The sequence below is a fragment of the Oncorhynchus masou genome, chromosome 10, assembly GCF_036934945.1.
Source record: "Oncorhynchus masou masou isolate Uvic2021 chromosome 10, UVic_Omas_1.1, whole genome shotgun sequence".
NCBI lineage: Eukaryota > Metazoa > Chordata > Actinopteri > Salmoniformes > Salmonidae > Oncorhynchus > Oncorhynchus masou.
This window is the reverse complement of record NC_088221.1, coordinates 13,201,532-13,222,718: the sequence shown is the minus strand read 5'-3', so window position 1 is coordinate 13,222,718 and position 21,187 is coordinate 13,201,532. Positions and strand designations below refer to the sequence as shown.

The window sequence follows — 21,187 nt, the reverse complement described above, 5'->3', positions numbered from 1 at the left end:
TGAAGCTTCGTCTCTCACTTATTGTAGTTTTTATACATAATACTTTTTTGCCCCACTGTATTTGTCAGCCACTAATTGTGCAAGTTCTCCCACTTAAAAAGATGAGGCCTGTAATTTTCATCATAGGTACACTTCAACTATGACAAACAAAATGAGAGAACAAAAATCCAGAAAATCACATTGTAGGATTTTTTATGAATTTATTTGCAAATTATGGTGGAAAATAACTATTTGGTCACCTACAAACAAGCAAGATTTCTGTCTCTCACAGACCTGTAACTTCTTCTTTAAGAGGCTCCTCTGTCCTCCACTTGTTACCTGTATTAATGGCACCTGTTTGAACTTGTTATCAGTATAAAAGACACCTGTCCACAACCTCAAATAGTCACACTCCAAACTCCACTATGGCCAAGACCAAAGAGCTGTCAAAGGACACCAGAAACAAAATTGTAGACCTGCACCAGGCTGGGAAGACTGAATCTGCAGTAGATAAGCAGCTTGGTTTGAAGAAATCAACTGTGGGAGCAATTATTAGGAAATGGAAGACATACAAGACCACTGATAATCTCCCTCGATCTGGGGCACCACACAAGATCTCACCCAGTGGGGTCAAAATAATCACAAAAACAGTGAGCAAAAATCCCAGACCCACATGGGGCGACCTAGTGAATGACCTGCAGAGAGCTGGGACCAAAGTAGCAAAGCCTACCATCAGTAACACACTACGCCGCCAGGGACTCAAAATCTGCAGTGCCAGACGTGTCCCCCTGCTTAAGCCAGTACATGTCCAGGCCGGTCTGAAGTTTGCTAGAGAGCATTTTGATGATCCAGAAGAAGATTGGGAGAATGCCATATGGTCGGATGAAACCAAAATATAACTTTTTGTAAAAACTCAACTCGTTGTGTTTGGAGGACAAAGAATGCTGAGTTGCATCCAAAGAACACCATACCTACTGTGAAGCATGGGGTTGGAAACATCATGCTTTGGGGCTGTTTTTCTGCATAGGGACCGGGACGACTGATCCGTGTAAAAGAAAGAATGAATGGGGCCATGTATCGTGAGATTTTGAGTGAAAACCTCCGTCCATCAGCAAGGGCATTGAAGAAGAAACGTGGCTGGGTCTTTCAGCATGACAATGATCCCAAACACACCGCCCGGGCAACGAAGGAGTGCCTTCGTAAGAAGCATTTCAATGTCCTGGAATGGCCTAGCCAGTCTCCAGATCTCAACCCATAGAAAATCTTTGGAGGGAGTTGAAAGTCTGTTGCCCAGCAACAGCCCCAAAACATCACTGATCTAGAGGAGATCTGCATGGAGGAATGGGTCAAAATACCAGCAACAGTGTGTGAAAACCTTGTGAAGACTTACAGAAAACGTTTGACCTCTGTCATTGCCAACAAAGTATTGAGAAACATTTATTGACCAAATACTTATTTTCCACCATAATTTGCAAATACATTAATTAAAAAACATACAATGTGATTTTCTGGATTTTATATTTCTCATTTTGTTGAAGTGTACCTATGATGAAAATTACAGGCCTCATCTTTTTAAGTGGGAGAACTTGCACAATTGGTGGCTGACTAAATACTTTTTGCCCCACTGTATATATTACTTGCAATTTTTTTTTACGAACATGGTATGCATATTTAAGAACAGGTATGCATATCAGAGGTGATTCATATTTACGAAGATGCACTACACGACCAAAGGTATGTGGACACCTGTTCGTCGAACATCTCATTCCATAATCATGAGCATTAATATGGAATTGTTCCCCCCCCCCCCCTTGCTGCTATAACAGCCTCCACTCTCCTGGGAAGGCTTTCCACAAGATGATGGAACATTGCTGCGGGGACTTGCTTCCATTCAGCCACAAGAGTATTAGTGAGGTCTGGCACTGATGTAGGCGATTCAGCCTGGCTCGCAGTCGGCGTTCTAATTCACCCCAAAGGTGTTCGATGGGATTGAGGTCAGGGCTCTCTGCAGGCCAGTCAAGTTCTTCCACACCAATCTCACAAAACATTTCTGTTTGGACCTCGCTTTATACACGGAGCATTGTCATACTGAAACAGGAAATGGCCTTCCCCAAACTGTTGCCACAAAGTCTAGAATGTTATTGTATGCTGTATGATTTCCCTTCCCTTCACTGGAACTAAGGGGCCTGAAAAATGAAAAACTGCATCAGACCATTATCCCTCCTCCACCAAACTTTACAGTTGGCGCTATGCATTGGAGCAGGTAGCGTTCTCCTGGCATCTGCCAAATCCAGATTTGTCATTGGACTGCCAGATGGTGAAGCGTGATTCATCACTCCATAGAACTCGTTTCCACTGCTCCAGAGTCCAATGGCGGTGAGCTTTACACCACTCCAGTTGACGCTTGGCACTGTGCCTGGTGATATTCGGCTTGTGTGTGGCTGCTTGGCCTTGGAAACATTTTTCAAGAAGCTCCCGACGAACAGTTCTTGTGCTGACGTTGCTTCCAGAGGCAGTTTGGAACTCTGTAGTAAGTGTTGCAACCGAGAACAGTGCTTCAGCCCTTGTCGGTCCTGTGAGCTTGTGTGGCCTACCACTCCGCGAATGAGCTGTTGTTGCTCCTAGACATTTCCACTTCACAATAACAGCACTTCCAGTTGACCGGGACAGCTCTAGCATCACCCTACTCCATGAGCAATAATTATCTATTCTGTTTCCTGTCCAGATGAGAAAGTGAAGTCCGCCGGCGAGCACGAGTGCGTGTGCAAGGGGCGGTCGTGTGCCACCGGGCAGCGCTGCATGGGCCAGCACTGTTTCTCCAGTCTGACAGTCAGCGACGGAGTCCTGGTCTACCAGAAGGGCTGCTTCAAGGTGTACGAGCAGAGCAGAATGACCTGCAAGACGCCGCCCTCCCGCGACCAGATCGTGGAGTGCTGCCAGGGCCACCTGTGTAACATGAACATCACTGTGGAGCTGCCAGTTATCGGTAAGTCAATGCACTGGCTACTTGGCACCGTATTTGGGACGCACACAATGGTGCACATTCATGCGTCTGTATGGTGCACATTTGCATTAAAACCAAGGTTATTAATTAACCACTTACACCCCTTGCATTGGCCTATATGGATAGGGCTACATTTCAATGTTTCTTACAGAAGAAATATGGAAAGCATATGCATAACCATGGTAGCAATCAAAAGGGAACAGTTTGTAGATTATGGGGAAATTGTTAGACTAAAGATGAGAACAAAACAGTTAACCGGACAAATTACTGAATTCAAACATTACACTGGATTTTATGTTCATATTAGATACTGTACTTTTCGCCGTGTTTGTTGATATCGAAACCTGAAAATACTCTGGATACGTTCAGTATCATGGTAACATTGGACAATTTGGTGTAGGTACATAAACCATTAAAACAAAAAAAATGTTAAGGATTTGAGTGAGAGGTCTAACTGGTGTCTCCAAGTGGCCCCACACATCTCCAAAATGTGCACAGTTCCTACGTGATTTCATTGCACTTTTTTTTATTACTCAACGATAAGGTGCTATTTTGAGCTCGCCTAGCTGTGCCGTTGAGGAACTATAGCAAGCAGACTTGTGGTTGTTTTCTTTGGAACACAGCCCTGCATCCCCTCCTCTACACAATTACTGTTGTTTACACGTTCCAAAGAACAGTCCATTTATAAATCGCAGCCTGGTCGGGTGGGCAGGATTTGAAAATTTGTTCTATTGTCAACATCCCTAGCTAAATTACAAAATATAATCTTAGTTTTCAAAAGGAAATTCAGAGAAGCAGATCGTCGTTTTGGTGCGGATCACAGGAGGTTGGTGGCACCTTAATTGGAGAGGATGGGTTCGTGGGTACTGACTGGAGCGGAATCAGTGGAATGGGATCAAATTAATCAAACACATGGTTTCCAGGTGTTTGATGCCATTCCATTTGTGCCGTTCCGGGCATTATTATGAGCCGTTCTCCCCTCAACACCTTCCTGTGGTGCGAAATAGAGTAGACTGCATTCAGATGCCTGTTCCCTGCCAGATTTCTTCACAATACGCCAAACATAGGCTACATTCTATTCAGAACCACCCAGGGTATGACACCATGCCGTCTTATATATTACATGAGTTGTGTGATATGGAAATGTGAAGTGCACGTTTGGACTAACGGCTGTTTTGGCTTGCTTATATGACATCAAAGCGGTAATTATTATAATCCTCAACGTCTCATCTTACAAAATACATCTAGTTCTCTTTTATTTGCAGCATTTCCCTTACTCAGAAAACAAAACATTTGCAAAAGTTGCCCATTTAGCAGCAGGGATGGGGGGGGGGGGGAACATCTTGTCGCGGGTGGTGTTCAAGTTCAGAACTGCTGTCAATCAAAACCCATACTGCGCTGTGAAGCGAGACCTTGAGCTCTGACGTCATGTATAGCATGTTACTTTACAGCCACTGCGTTCCAGTTTAGGTGCATGTCAGTGTCCATATCTGCTATTTTGAACCTGTATAAGGCCAACGTGAGTAAGACATTTTAGGTGCGTTAACCCTCGCAAGGCTGCTGGCCCAGACGACATCCTTAGCCGCGTCCTCAGAGCATGCCAGGACCGGCTGGCTAGAGTGTTTACGGACATATTCATTCTCTCCCTTTCCCCGTCTGCTGTCCCCACTTGCTTCACGATGTCCACCATTGTTCCTGTACCCAAGAAAGCAAAGGTACAGTGGCTTGCAGAAGTATTCACCCCCTTGGCGCTTTTCCTATTTTGTTGCGTTACTACCTGGAATTTAAATAGATTTTTGGGGGGGGGTTGTATCATTTGATTTACAACATGCCTATCACTTTGAAGATGCAAAATATTTATTATTATGAAACAAACAAGAATTAAGACCAAAAAAATAACTTGAGTGTGCATAACTATTCACCCCGCCAAAGTCGATACTTTGTAGAGCCACCTTTTGCAGCAATTACAGCTGCAAGTCTCTTGGGGGATGTCTCTATAAGCTTGGCACATCTAGCCACTGGCATTTTTGCCCATTCCTCAAGGCAGAACTTGACTTTGCCATTCCAAGACATGTAAAAGTTTTCCCTTAATAAACCATTTGAGTGTTGCTTTAGCAGTATGCTTAGGGTCAGTGTCCTGCTGGAAGGTGAACCTCCGTCCCAATCTCAACTCTCTGGAAGGCTGAAACAGGTTCCCCTCAAGAATTTCCCTGTATTTAGCGCCATCCATCATTCCTTAAATTCTGACTAGTTTCCTCGTCCCTGCTGATGGAAAAACATCTCAGGGTGATGAGGTGTTGGGTTTGCGCCAAACATAGCATTTTCCTCGATGACCAAAAAGCTCAAATTTAGCCTCATCTGCCCAGAGTACCTTCTTCCATTTTTTGGGGAGTCTCCCAAATTCCTTTTTGGCAAACACCAAATGTGTTTGCTTATTTTTTTCTTTAGGCAATGACTTTTTTCTTGCCACTCTTCCGTAAAGCCCAGCTCTGTGGCGTGTACGGCTAAAGTCCTATGGACAGATTCTCAAATCTCCTCTGTGGAGCTTTGCAGCTCCTTCAGGGTTATCTTATGTCTGTTTGTTGCCTCTGATTATAATGTCCTCCTTGCCTGGTCTGTCAATTTTGGTGGGGGCACTGAAACTGAACAAAATGACTATTGCCGCGTAGCACTCACTTCTGTCATCATGAAGTGATTTGAAAGGCTAGTTAAGGATCATATCACCTCTACCTTGTCTGACACCCTAGACCTACATCAATTTGCTTACTGCCCCAATAGATCCACTTACGTTGCAATCGCCATTGCACTACATACTGTCCTATCCCATCTGGACAAGAGGAATATCAACTTCAGAATGCTGTTCATTGACTATACCTCAGCCTTCAGCACCATAGTACCTTCCAAGTTCATCATTATGCCCTGGGTCTGAACCCCACCGTGTGCAACTAGGTCCTGGACTTCACTACCTGGGGAGCGGCCCGTCAGGAAGGTAGGAAACAACATCTCCACTTTGCTGATCTTCAACACTGGGGCCTCACAAGGGTGCATGGTAAGCCCCCTCCTGAACGCCATGTTCACCCACGACTGCGTGGCCACGCACGCATCCAACTCAATCATCAAGTTTGCAGATGACACAACAGTAGTACGCCTGATTACCAACAATGACGAGACCGCCTACAGGGAGGAGGTGAGGGCCCTGGTAGAGCGGGGACAGGAAAATAACCTATCCCTCAACGTCAACAAAACAAAGGAGCTGATTGTGGGCTTCAGGAAACAGCAGAGGGAGCTAGGGCGTACAACAGGGTGAACAGGGCGTACAGGAGGGGGCTGAGCACGCACCCTTGTGAAGCCCCAGTGTGAAGCCCCTATCCACATCAACGGGACTGCAGTAGAGAAGGTGGAAAGCTTCAAGTTCCTCAGCGTACACATCACTGACAATCTGAAACGGTCCACCCACACAGACAGTGTGGTGAAGAAGGCGCAACAGTGCTTCTTCAACCTCAGGAGGATGAAGAAATGCGGCTTGGCCCTTAAGACCCTCAGAAAAGGTTTAGATGCACCATTGAGAGCATCCTGTCGGGCTGTATCACTGTCTGGTACAGCAACTGCACCACCCGCAACCGCAGGGCTCTCCAGTGGGTGGTGCGGTCACCGGGGGCACACAGCCTGCCCTCCGGGACATCTACAGCACCCGATGTCACAGGAAGGCCAAAAAGATTATCAAGGACATCAATCACCCGAGCCACGGGCTGATCACCCTGCTATCATCCAGAAGGTGAGGTCAGTACAGGTGCATCAAAGCTGGGACCGAGAGACTGAAAAACAACTTACATCTCAAGGCCATCACTGTTAAATAGCCATCACTAGCCGGCTACCACCCAGCGAGTCATCCCTGTACCTTGGAGGCTGCTGCCCTATATAAATAAACATGGAATCACTGGCCACTTTAATAATGGAACCCTCGTCCCTTTAGTAATGTTTCCATACTGCTTTACTCATCTCATATGTATATACTGTATTCTATTCTACTGTATTTTAGTCAATGCCACTCCGACATTGCTCGATCTAATATTTACTTATTTGTTTCCAATTTTAATACTTTTAGATTTGTGTGTATTGCTGTGAATTGTTAGATTCTACTACACTGTTGGAGCTAGGAACACAAGCATTTCGCTACACCCACAACATCTGCTAAATATGTGTGTGACCAATAACATTTGATTAGAATTACTGCCAAGGAAAAAACCACCACTTTTGGGCCATATACTCTTAGTGATCTGCTGTCTGTGATTGGTTGACTGACGTGAAGAGGCAGGTGCTCTATTGATTGTGTCCACTTGGCCATTCTCCAGCGAGGACGCGATGCTGCGGTGCATGAAATTGTCTGCCATAGTCGTTTGCTGCATGGTCCTCTGTTGGTCTGCTTTTCAGGCTTGTGTGGCGGTTACACCCCGAGCACCTCCACAGCAGAGGAGGGGACAGCCTGGAAAAAAAGAGACAAACGTTAGAATTGTGTTTAGTCACGGTCTACTTCCTCCTGTGTCCTCTCTGAGATTGTTTGCTCGGCCTGACACAGACCTGTAAGGCAGTGTAGAGCGGAGCCCCCTGGGAAAGGAGAGGACACTGTGTCTGCGTCCCAATTGGCACCCTATACCCTACATAGTGCATTACTTTTGACCAGGGAATAGGGGGTCATCTGGGACACGGCCTGAATGAAATGTATAGCTCTGTTCTCTAAAACTCACTCTCCTCTCCTATCCACAGTAAAAAAAAATATATATATATATGCTAGGTATGTAGAAAAATGAATTATTTCCTAAACATCTATTTCTTTGAGGTTAGTCCCTGTTTTTGTTAAACACACAAAGATCTTAGCATCTACCAAAAACTATGATTCTGCGTTAACAAGAACAGTAGAAAACATTGAGACATCGACACTCTGTGCCATCATTTCGGTCTAAAATCTGTTGTTTTCTATTCTGTCTATTCTGAGCTTGTTGAGCTTCATTGAATTCCACTCCCCAAGAGTGCTATGAGAAGGAGAAAGAGTTCAGTATGCATGGGAGAAAAGAGGGAGCATTGTCTGTGCTGTGGGCTAGGCAGTTTTCTCCCTGGAGTGTGTGGTAGTCAGATCTCCAGGCATGGTGATGGTGCAGCCTGTTGATGTGTGGCCTATCCCACCCGTGGATATATGCTGCAGTTTGCTCTTACCTTGGCCTCCCCCTCAACCCTGGAGCCAGGTTCCTCAGTCTGTTTGGTCCAGGCAGAGCAGGCAGGCGGACGGGGGAGGAGGGAGAGAACGTGTTCTTTAACATGCCTAATTATCATCGCCTCTCCTTGAATGATGCCTCCCAAAGCTTAGGGCTTTAGTAAACGCTGTGTTTTGATCCCCCGGGGCAGCTGGGCACCTGGCTAAGCTGAACGGAGGAGGAACTTGGTTGTACTGCAGATTTCAAATTCGTTGTCTAAACACAGTACTGGATTGAATGTAGTTCGTGTTTAAAGGTGACTATGTTGCTGGAGATTTTCTTTTGTCTTCATCTGGTTCTGGCATGATGTGATATATACTTGATAATAAACTGGGTGGTTTGAGCCCTGAATGCTGATTGGCTGACAGCTGTGGTATATCACACCGTATACCACGGGTCTGACAAAACATGTATTTTTACTGCTCTAATTATATTGGTAACCAGTTTATAATAGTAATAAGGCACCTCGGGGGTTTGTGGTATATGGCAAATATACCATGGCTGAGGGCTTGTATTCAGGCACTCCGGATTGTTGTCGTGCTCAAGAACAGCCCATGGCCATATACCAAACCCCCTCGTGCCTTATTGCTTAATTGTCTCTGACTTGGACAATAGTGCAGGGATAACAACAAAAACACCCTCTTCCTTGTCTGTTTCCCATATATTTAGGCAGATCATATCTTTTTGAATGCGTTTTTATATATTGTATGACATCGCATTTTATTTATGTTTCTACATACAATACGTACCAGAATGTTCAAATAAACCTAAACCTCTTTCTCATCCTCGTAGCAAGCAACCTGCCCAACTACAGCTTGACAACACTGGCCATCGTCATCGTGGCTCCGGTCATCGTGCTCGTCGTCCTCTCTGGCATCGCCATCCTGGTGTTCAGACGCATCCACCAGAACCAGATGGAGAGGCTGACGGCCCGGGAAGCTGAGTACGGCACCATAGACGGCCTCATCGCCTCCAACGTGGGGGAGAGCACACTGGCGGTGAGTAAGACGTGGTCAGACATGGTCATTAGGGTTGCAAAATTCTGGTCACTTTCCCAAAATTACCAGATTTCCCGGGAATCCTGGTTGGATTACCTGCTTATTCCCTCCTGTTTCCGGGATGTTTCCAATCCACGCAGTCCAGTACTGAACACCATTTATACACTCTCAAACTATGTCATTATGTTGAGCCCGAAGACCATTTTGTGTCTAAATGTGTGCTAGGTAGTCATGCACTCTGTGTTCATGTAGTAGACCTATATCAACCCTGTCAGGATTACATTCCTATCCTGGGAATTGGGATTGAAAGAATTTGTTCCACCACTGTGATGGAGAATATGCGCATTGTTTTACCAGAGCATATTGAGCACATGTGTTTCACAGATACACATGATTTCAACAAAATGGCCCATTTTGTTTGCAAGTATGGTGGCTACTCTAGTGAAATAATGCTTTGAGCTTAGCATCTCTAATCAGCATTTGTTTGATTAACTTCAGCAATCTACCCACCTGAAGACCCAGACCAATCCCATCTATTTTTTTAAATTAAAAACTTTAAGGAAAACCCTAAACAGGCCTAATGTTTCCATTGGGGAGACCAGTCTCACTGATAACACTGATGGGCCGAGGTGCGCTAGAGGAATTGCTGATGTTGGATCTATTTCTAGATATTTTTCAAAGCCCATCAGAGCACTTGGCAGTGTAAACCCCAAATATGCTGCTGCGTAATGTTTTTTTTTTGTTTCAGTATAATTAAAAAGTGCTTGGCTGCAACCCGGATAAAAGTTATTATAAACCATGGCGACAGTAAAAAAGAAAAACACATTTCCCTAAAACACCTCCCCCAGTAGCCCTGGAAGCCTAAAAATATGGTTATTGTGGTAATGCTGTGGCTGAATCCCCCCCCTTCAACAGAACAGCCCAGATCTGCCCTCCCACTAAACAGGGACTTTAACTACGACAAAATGTGTTGTCATTGGTTTTACGGCTTCTATTTAGTATTTTTCTCCTTTCCCAAATTGTACACAGCCTGTGTTTTATGCATGTGGCATCTATGTTTTTTAGTTTTTCCATTTTAGTCCTCTGGTTTTTCTCAGGCGTGTTTGATGGAGTTGCGGAACACTACCCCCTTGTGTCAGCCATGATGCCCTGCAGATGCACGGAGAGGAGTTAAAAAATAAAAGGCTTAGCAGCATTGCGTCTGTTTTGGAGTCTGGGGTTGGGATTAGATCAAATCTCTCAGCCCCCTCAGTTCACTAATCACCAGGGACTGCTGTTGTTTGCCCAGAGGGCCCTCTGCTTCTCCAGGGTGGCCAGACTGACTGACTGACTAACTCTTCAGAATGGCCAGACTGACTCACAGATAGACATGCGCACAGACTGACAGCTAGATAGCCAGCATTTGGAGTCTGAGCACTAATCATCAACCATTTCACTCAGCCTCCCCAACGTGGGCCACATAATAAGGAGGAAGGCCAGCCATTTTAACTGAATCCCAGATGCTCTGCTGTGTTGAGGGCTGGGCCACCTTCACCTAGAGAAAGTACAGGCCGGTCATATTCCTCTGTTTGCAGTTCATTTATTTTGTCTGTCCCTCTTCTCTCTCGTAGGATTTGCTAGACCACTCGTGTACGTCGGGAAGTGGCTCCGGACTCCCCTTCCTCGTTCAGAGAACTGTCGCCCGACAAATCACACTCAACGAGTGTGTGGGTCAGTATCCAATCAGAGCCTGATCTCTTTGTTCAGTGGCTAAGGTGTACGTTTAGCCTCAGTGTAGGTTTTGGAGTAAATGTTTTTCCCCCCCAAAAATGTAAGACCTCTTAAAGTGTAGCACTGTTGGAACAGAGATTTGTGTTGCAAAACAGAGCCACTGCTGTTTGCTGACCCTGAGAGATGTCTTAGAAGAGTTTTTTTCAGTAGTGTCTCTTAATATTTCTCTTAGTTTTCCTAGAGTTTAGTCTGAAACATGGCCAGATGGCCAATGTAACACTCAACTCCCTAAACCAACATTGCACACATTTGATTTGTGGGTCTAGTCGAGTATAAACTGCCAACAAAAATATTTTTAACAAACATGTTTCATTTAAGGGGCCTCCCGGGTGGCGCAGTGGTTGTGCCACCAGAGAGACTGGGTTCGCGCCCAGGCTCTGTCGCAACCGGCTGTGACCGGGAAGTCCGTGGGGCGATGCACAATTGGCCTAGCGTCGTCCGGGTTAGGGAGGGTTTGGCTGGTTGGGATATCCTTGTCTCATCGCGCACCAGCGACTCCTGTGGCGGGCTAGGGCGCAGTGCACACTAACCAAGGTTGCCAGGTGCACGGTGTTTCCTCCTACACATTGGTGCGGCTGGCTTCCGGGTTGGATGCGCTCTGTGTTAAGAAGCAGTGCGGCTTGTTTGGGTCGTGTATCGGCGGACGTATGACTTTCAACCTTCGTCTCTCCGGAGCCCGTACGGGAGTTGTAGCGATGAGACAAGTTACTTCTACTAACAATTGGATATCACGAAATTGGGGAGAAAAGGGGGGTACTTTTTTTAACACACAAAAAAAACATGTTTCATTTAATGTCAAATGGGGCTATACAGGTAACTACCAAAATAAAGGAAACACCTACATATTGTCTTAATGGTTTTTATTTATTTAACCTTTAACCCTATTTAACCGGCCTAGGAACAGTGGGTTAACTGCTTTGTTCAGGGGCAGACCATGTCAGCTCGGGGATTCGATCTAGCAACCTTTCGGTTACTGGCCCTCTAGGCTACCTTCTGCCCCAAAATAGGGTGTTGGTCCACCACAAGCCACCAGAACAGCTTCAATGTGCCTTGGCATAGATTCTACAGGTGTCTGGAACTCTATTGGAGGGATGCGACATCATTCTTCCACTAGAAATTCCATAATTTGGTGTTTTGTTGATTGTGGTGGAAAAACGCTTTCTCAGGCGTCGCTCTGGAATCTCCCATCAGTGTTCAATTGGGTTGAGATATGGTGACTTAGACACACATACTTTAATCCTCAATCCAGGTTTCATCACATCCGGCCGTGATTGGGAGTCCCATAGGACGGTGCACAATTGGCCCAGCGCCGTCCGGGTTTAGCCTGGGTAGGCGGTCCATTGTAAATAAGAATTTGTTCTTATCTGACCATGCCGAGTTAAATAAAGGTTTAGATAAAAAATAATAATAATGAAATGCTCTTTTGAGACCCCTCTTTCAACGTCGCTGAGATCTCTTCTAGTCGGGGTAGCCAAAATAATGGGCAACTGGGCGTTTTTATTATACATGACCTTAAGCATGATGGGATTAATGATGGGTTAATTGCTTAATTAACTCAGGAATCACCACTGTGTGGAAGTACCTGCTTTCAATATACTTTGTATCTCTAATTTACTGAAGTGTTTCCTTTATTTGGGCAGTTACGGTACCTGTAGTGTTATTTATTTAATTCGTGTAGAAGGTCAAGGTTGAGTAGCATGACCAAAATGAAATTGTACTGTGCTCCATTAACTATTGGTCTAGAATTTTGTGTAACACTGCCTTTATAAAATACATTTAAATCAGTGAAGCTCTCCAAATAATATATATATATTTTTTTTTACAAAGAATTCATAATTTTTACATGATAGACTGACTTTAAACATCTGCTATCTGAGCAGCTAACCAATCGCTGCAGCTGTACATAGTCCATCGGTAAATAGCCCACCCAATTTACCTTCCCCATCCCCCTATGGTTTTTATTTATTTACTTTTCTGCTCTTGCACACCTGTATCTCTACCTGCACATCATCATCTGATCATTTATCACTCCAGTGTTAACCTGCTAAATTGTAGTTATTTGCCTACCTCCTCATGCCTTTTGCACACTGTATATACTCTTTTTTTTCTACTGTGTCATTGACCTGTTTATTGTTTACTCCATGTGTAACTCTGTGTTGTCTGTTCACACTGCTATGCTTTATCTTGGCCAGGTCGGAGTTGTAAATGAGAACTTGTTCTCAACTAGCCTACCTGGTTAAATAAAGGTGAAATAAAAAAATACAATTAATCTGACATTTGCATTGGAGATGAACATTGGGTTTATTCCTGTCAGAGGCTCTTTGCATTTGATGAATCGCATTTTCAGTAATTCATTAAAAATGGCTGCATGAAATGGCACCCTATTCCCTATATAGTACACTACTTTTAACCAGGGCCCATACGACTCTGGTCAAAAGTAGTGCACAAATATTAAGAATATGGTGAAATTTCAAACGTACACAATGTCTTGCTTTGCTCTAATCTTTTTTTCCTTCGCCCTATTATAGGTAAGGGGCGCTATGGTGAGGTGTGGCGGGGCCAGTGGCAGGGGGAGAGTGTGGCTGTGAAGATCTTCTCCTCCAGAGATGAGAAGTCCTGGTTCAGAGAGACTGAGATCTACAACACAGTGCTGCTGAGGCACCAGAACATCCTGGGTATGTACCTCCAGCCATGTTCTGGACAGGAGCTGTTCTCCATGGGACAAATCCAAACTTCCACTTTTCACTTAGTCATGCATCGATGTCATTGGGAGACTAAGGGAACATATGACTTAGGAGCAAATTCTTTCTGTCCGGCAGTGTTTTAGTGTTGCATCTCAGTGACAAAATGTCTGTGTCTTATTGATTTTGAAGACCTTTCCTTGAGTTCGAACAGCTCTGTGTCTGTCTCTTTGACCGCAGGCTTCATCGCTTCGGACATGACTTCCCGAAACTCGAGCACCCAGCTGTGGCTGATCACACACTTCCACGAGATGGGCTCCCTGTACGACTACCTGCAGCTGAGCACCCTGGACACAGCCAGCTGTCTGCGCATGGCCTTGTCCATCGCCAGCGGCCTGGCACACCTCCACGTGGAGATCTTCGGCACCCAGGGAAAGCCGGCCATCGCCCACCGAGACCTTAAGAGCAAAAACGTACTTGTCAACAAGAACGGCCAGTGCTGCATCGCCGACCTGGGTAAGAGCACAGTGTTCCGGACAGAAAGCATAAGTATCATGAGCTTTCATTCAACATGTGTTGTTTACATGACCGTTCTCTGTTATCGTGTCCATATTATGTATTGTGATAAAAAATAAATAGCAGGGCATGTTGTCCATATCGTCTGTGGGTGGAGAGGATGTCTGGCTCTGTTTGTTGTTGGAAAGATTTGCTAGTACAGTGGGCTATGCCACCGAACACTCCAACCCATTTCCCTCCATGTTTGTTGATCGTTAGATGAAGAACAGCAGAGCCGGTGGCTCTTTTAAATCTTAACCAAAAATGCATTAAGGGGTACTCTTGTGCACCATGTCGCATACTTCCAATGTTCTCTGTGCTGAAGTTAAGTGTGAGCTATTTCAGGTGGAACACGCAATCTACTGCTACTAATTCAGACTACTACTGCGGCCACGGCCGTCACTGCTGTTAGGTTGTGGGGGGAATGTTATGTTTTTGCTCGCGATCAAGATGCTTTTTTGTTATTTGATGGAAAAATAGGGTTGTTTTTGACAACAGTCCGAAACTATCAGCTTGCTTTACCGTTGCTATTTTCAAATCCACCAGAGGGCAGTGTTCTCATCTTTGGATTAATTAATTTGGGTTATTTACTTAACACTTATTAAAAAATCCTCTTTTAATTAATTTTGCTATTTTTTTGTTTTGTATTTGAATTATTTAGAAATGTTTTGATATAGATAGGATATCCTAACGGAAGCCTGTTTTTCTGTCCCAGGTCTCGCTGTGATGCATTTCCAAGACACAAACGAGTTAGACGTGGGCAATAACCCTAAAGTGGGCACGAAGCGCTACATGGCCCCAGAGGTCCTGGACGACTCCATCCAGACGGACTGCTTTGAGTCCTTCAAGAGAGTGGACATCTGGGCCTTTGGCCTGGTCCTGTGGGAGATCGCCAGGAGGACGGTCAGCAATGGTCTGTACGATCCATGGTCCATGGTTTCTTCTGTTCCCTCTCTCACTCCCCACTCCGTCCAATCCACGTCGATTTGTCATATGCACAGAATACGGCGTTGTGTACATGGTGCAATTCGATCATTAATTGCAAGCTTTCCTCTCGAACAGTGCCGAAACTATACACGGTATCCATTTTAAAAAATGTAGGATAAAAAAAGACACCTCCTCGAATGTCATGCATTTAGGACAATATGACAAAGCACGGTAAACATCTTTCCTATAGTAGTTGCATCATACAGTTGCTTTAGGTATATATGTTACCTGCCTCTGTCTGCACGTGTGCTTTTCTTGGAATATTCTCTGATGTCCCTGTCAGGGTGTAGTAAAATCCTATCAAAATATGTCCAACATAATTTAGTGTCCAGCTGGCTTTTTAAAGATTGATTTCACCACTTTAGAGGAAGTGTTATTTTCGCAGAAAGTCTTCAGCAATCTGATAGCATAACTGCCATATATCACTTTAAGCACCAAGTTACATCAACCGTTGGCAGAACGAGCCAATGATTCAAATCCATACTTGGACTGAGACTTAGTCAGTCACTCGTTTCAGCAATGAGACAATATGACTTTAGAGGAGTGACGGACACAAATCTCTCCATGCGTTTGTGGTCTAGTCTGGTGCTAAAGGGAGCTGGCGTCTTATCTGAAATGGATCCGGCTTTCTCCACTCCCATTTTAAATGACTTCGTGGTTATTTATAGTTGAACCTGGCTGACAGCCACACACAGGGTATTGGTTAATGCAGGACACCGCAATCTTACTTTCCACATGACTTTCCACCTGGTACACAGTAGCAGGTGAGAGCAACTATCAAAACAAATCCCCTTTAGTTAGGAAATTAGCAATTTCCTGTGCTATCTCACGTATTGTGTTGGACACTTTTTATGTCACTTTACTTACTTTAAATTGTCATGCTGATGATTGTGTCATCTTATGGACATTTGTGTTGTGTATTTACCCCCCATACTCTGTGTAGGCATTGTGGAGGACTACAAACCTCCCTTCCATGATGTGGTGCCCAGTGACCCCAGCTTTGAAGACATGAAGAAGGTTGTGTGTGTGGACCAGCAGAGACCCAACATCCCCAACAGATGGTTCTCAGACCCAGTGAGTACACCGAGACCAGACGAGGCGATCTGAGTTAAATGTTTACTGGTGGAGAGGGAACTAGCTAATATGTTGTCATGGAGAATAGGAGCTGCTCCAAATGTGTCAATTTAGAAGCGGTGCAGAATTCACCACTGCCTGCTAGGTTGTCCTGCTTCATCAGACATTTAGTTCACTTGAGTCTTTGAAAACAGCCTGTGACAGCCACCCACCTCATTTCTCAGGACCATTGAATACATAATACGGTCTGCTGGACAGTTAAAATCTTTTGTGCTTAGAATTCTAGAGTTTAAGAATAATTGCTTTACCCTTTGCAGAACTATAGACTTTCGCAGTTGAGGCTTAAAAATAGTATATTGCCCAATGTATTGTTTTGTTGTGCAAATTACTGTACTTACATATTCAGGACATTTTTAAATGGGGAAAAGACTCAAAAACAAGTGGAGTGGGTCTCTTAACAGATTTTCTCAGTTTTTCTTCTTCTTTTCCAGACTTTAACGTCCATCGCGAAACTTATGAAGGAGTGCTGGTATCAGAATCCCTCTGCCAGATTAACGGCACTACGCATCAAAAAGACTCTGACAAAAATCGACAACTCTCTGGACAAAATGAAAGCGGACTGTTGAGCTTGTTCCTTGTTGATGCAGAGGGAGCGAAGACCTATTGACCTTTTTAAAGATGTCAGGCAGTTTGGTTTCCTGGACAACACACAGGAGAAAAGGGACTGGTTGGGCTCAGTGCTCGTGAAGTGGCACATTGTATTTATTTGAAACACTCTTGGTGGGACACATTTTGGCATCCAAAGATGGCTTACAGGGCATTTAAAACACTGCCAATAGTCTTGGAAATGTAGGTGACTATCACATTAAAGGCATAGGAATATTGAACTAACGTTCTTCAAAGAAGACTGTTACCTGGGCATTTGAGTACCGTTTGTCGATTTTAGAGCTACTCATTTTTTTTCTTTTTGACGCGACTTAAGTTTGAGAAACATATGAACGTATTTCATTCAGCAATATTGGCCGTGCTTTATCGCTGTTATTGCACTAGCAATGTTTGCATTCCTGACATGCATTGTTGCGGATGTATTTGGGGAAAAAACACAACTTGCCAAAAACATTTAATTTTTTTTTTCTTTTTTTTAATATAGGCCACACGAACTCCATATCGTAACAGTAATCGGAATTAGGGAAACGTTTTTAAGTTCTACTTGGACTGCATCTCTTTGCACCGCTGTTTTACGAAATTGTTAGACCAATTCTCTTGGTATTTCGTCCAAGCTGTAACTTATTTAGCTAACGCACTGTGTTGTAGGATTGTGCTGCGGACAGTTGTAGGCCCTCTCTTTTATTCGTCCTTCGGAGGTGTTGTCTTAACGTATCCTGTCGTAGAAACTTTGTATATCACCACACATTTTACATTATGTACCTGTTCTTTTGTTTGGTTGTTTCATCATCTTTCTTGAGACAAAATGCTAAAAGAGCAAATAAAATATTTACTAGATGACACTGAACTCAATTCATACAGGGGCACTAATATTGTCTTAAGTCGTGCATTGTCTAAGTAATTCAGTTGGAACTTCAGGCTTTTTAATTTCTTTAATATTTTATATCAAGGAGTGACTTCTATTCATTAAATAGAAAAAACATATAGATGTTATCTGTCTCATATGTCATAGTCACAACATCAAATGAACCATTTTACTCTCATAATTAAAACATGTCATTGGTATGATTGCCACAGTTTGCCCACCATCTACTAAAACCGGAGCATTTTTACAAGTCATGATAGGTTTGCAAAAATCTGGTAACCTTTCCAAATCCCAAAATATAGGTGGGAATAAACAGTACGCCTGGAATACTCCCAACTAGGATTACTGGAAAACCTGGGAAGTTTGGGAACGTTAACAGGTTTGCAACTCTGTCAGGATAAGCAATATGCTGGTGGTGAGTACGAGTAGTGGTTGTTATGCAAACCACTAAGAGCATATTTTCATTTCAACAGCTCTGAATATTTTCCTTTGTCCCCCCCGGACTAGACAGTTCCTTTGCATAGTGCAGTCTTACTGACCTGCCGCAGAGACGTAAAGCTGTTCAGTGCACAAAGGACATTTTCTTGTGTCCAGCCATTGAACTACTAAACAAACAATGAAATGCAGCAAAGTATGTAGGGCATGTTAATCCATTTCCATACTGAACACTTCTCAATCTCGACTGTGAAAATACCAATTCATTTTCATTTGGGAAATGTCAGAGGGTTCGCTAGGCCCTAATGACTATGAATTGAACTGCTTGAATTGTGGAGCACTTGCCAGAAGGGAAACAAAAGGCAGGTCTAGAATGGTAAATGGTGCCAACTGCGGTGGTTCATACTCGGGAATCAACATGGGACCGGTAAAGGCCAAAGCAATGGCTATGTCCGTTGTCTGCCAGGACTGACTGCCCACCCCCCCAATTTTTTTGTTGTTGCATATTTTACAAACATCCTGAGAATGGCACCTTTTTCAGTACATTTGACCAAGGCCAATAGGGATCTGGTCAGAGGTAGTGCACTATATAGGGAACAGTGTGCCGTTTTGGGAGTCATTCATGGTCCATATTAACTGGTCATTTCAGCCATCTCCTGTCTGTTACTGTGGACATCGGATCCACAATGACCAGATTTAGTTTTTTAGCAAGGTCTCGTTTTTCTGCTTTGTGCGTCAGGTCAGTTGATTACTCACTGTGCTTCCCAACACCGTTGAATCTCAGTAGGCCTACAAATTATAGCAAATGGCAGAAGGGTTTTTAAACTGTAATACCCACCACAGTACTGCAAGATGACAGTAATGCCTATTATTTGTGTACTTGTTTCCTCTCAGCTTTTAGGTTTTGGTAGCTTTTAAATTACAACATTGAAGCAAAGTGTTGCCTGTGATGATGATGATCCTTCAACAGATGGCCTTGAGTGCATTCGTCCAACTCCGTCACTAAGCTGGCAACCCGTTTTCTTCGAGAGACCGTTTCTTTTTCAGCTTCAAACGGACACCACGGAAAACACACACACACACACCCTACCTGCCTCTTTCTTTCTCCCACTCAATTGCCGTCTCCCCCCCCCCCCCCTGAGCGCGTTGGTAGCCTTGACCTTGAAGAAAGCGAAAATAACCTCTGCATTCAGAGTGGGTTTGTTAATGTGTTTGAAATACAGGTAACTGCCCAAAATAATAGGAACATTTGAGTAAATGAGGGAAAGTATAATGAAAGCAGATGCTTCAACACATGTGGTTCCTGAGTTAATTAAGCAATTCACCCATCATTGATCCCATCATGTTTCGGGTCACGGATATACATTCTGGGCAGGACAATATTTTGGCTACCATGGCTATGCCTAGGATGATATTTCCCCCATCCACAGGGCACGAGTGGTCACTGAAGTGTATGATGAGCATGGAAACGATGTAAAGTATGGCCGCCATGGCTGTCTCGGTCACCAAAGACGGCGTTTTCCACCACCATCAACAAACCCAAATGATGGGATTTCTCGTGGAAGAATGGCGTTGCATCCCTCCAATAGAGTTCCGGACACTTGTAGAATCTAAGCCAAGGTGCATTGAAGCTGTTCTGGCTCGTGGTGGCCCAACTCCTGATTTAAGACTCTTTATGTTGGTTTTTATTTGAGCAGTTTCCTGTAGGTTACTATGGAAATGCACTGACAATGTGGTCACCTCTGATTTGAAGGTGTGTAGTGATTTTTCATGCAGGTAGCTGTATGGGAGATCATCAGTCAGATTCACTTTGCATTTACAGTCAATAGAAAGGGAAGGGAACACTGCCTTAACCTTGCTTTTCAACCAAGGTGCATGAATTGACAAGCAAACTGAAGTAAAGAGAAATTAATTTATTCTTTGAGGACCGTGGAAGTTGATGTTTATTTATTTATTTGTTTTAACCGATGAAGGCTATAAGGATTTATTGGTCAATAAAGAAGCACTTTTTTTAAATTTTATTTTTTTAGTTCCACTGTCCTGAAAGAATTCCGTCAACAACAGTACTCTTGAGTGGTTGTTGCCCTGGGTCTGTGTATGGAATACCCTTAACCTTATGCTGTTGCCCAGTTGGATGACCTCTGCATTCTGGAAGTTACAGCCCTTCGATCTACATTCGGGACCTAATATGGACAGTCCCAGACTACATTAGAAGCAGGGGGCTCATTTTTCTAAACCGTTTTTCTAAATTCAATACATTGGTGCCATAACGGGCATGGTGCTGCCGAGTAGCTTAGAGTTTTTCCCTAACCATGTGATCTGACCAGGAGGTATGCCGGTGCCTGAGGTACTGTAGAACAGAGAACGAGGGTGCTAGTCTAGTGCATCTAGGGTGCTAGTGTTGTCTGGCTAACATGCCAAACTCTTTAGCCATTAGGCCTGGCTATTGTACCATGTGGTTTGGCACGACGAGTGTAAAGGCAGAGGCTGAAGTAAATCACTTGTGATTTCATTCAGTGGCTCAGTCAGACACCTTGGGGTAATGGCTTTGTACACTGATAGCTGCAAGGTTCAGCTCAGGTGAAGCCCTACACATTTGTAACAGTAGAAACAGTATTTTACAGGTATAGCCCCTATTTGCAGATTGCCTTCTCCATGGGTTTTTATCAATTCATTAAAACAATTGTGTTGTGTTGTTGGTATACCTGGTGAATTACAAATGAATCAGGTTTGTCTGTCCATTAGTTTTAGATAGACAATTAGTTGGTATATACAGCACTTTGCATCAAGCTACCCTTTATAAACATGATATAGGGTTTCTAAGCAGTTTATAAATGATATTCCAGGGCTGGAAGGTACCTTCACTGTCATTTCAACCTCACCTTTCCCCAGTCTGTAATCCCCACATGACTCAAGCTGACCAC

The 21,187-nt window shown here is 44.0% G+C and overlaps 1 protein-coding gene across 5 annotated transcripts in view; it reads left to right on the top strand.

Annotated features, from left to right (window-relative positions):
* Positions 1–17,947, top strand: part of LOC135547165 (activin receptor type-1-like) — a 35,100-nt gene extending 17,153 nt beyond the window's left edge. For all 5 annotated transcript variants that reach the window (XM_064975891.1, XM_064975893.1, XM_064975889.1 and 2 more), the window contains 8 exons: positions 2,705–2,965; positions 9,025–9,230; positions 10,841–10,940; positions 13,529–13,675; positions 13,922–14,197; positions 14,952–15,149; positions 16,167–16,297; positions 16,789–17,947. In XM_064975891.1, the coding sequence (XP_064831963.1) occupies positions 2,705–2,965; positions 9,025–9,230; positions 10,841–10,940; positions 13,529–13,675; positions 13,922–14,197; positions 14,952–15,149; positions 16,167–16,297; positions 16,789–16,923 (1,454 nt within the window). In that variant the 3' untranslated portion in view covers positions 16,924–17,947. The remainder of the gene's footprint in view (positions 1–2,704; positions 2,966–9,024; positions 9,231–10,840; positions 10,941–13,528; positions 13,676–13,921; positions 14,198–14,951; positions 15,150–16,166; positions 16,298–16,788) is intronic.
* The last annotated feature ends 3,240 nt before the right edge of the window (positions 17,948–21,187 follow it).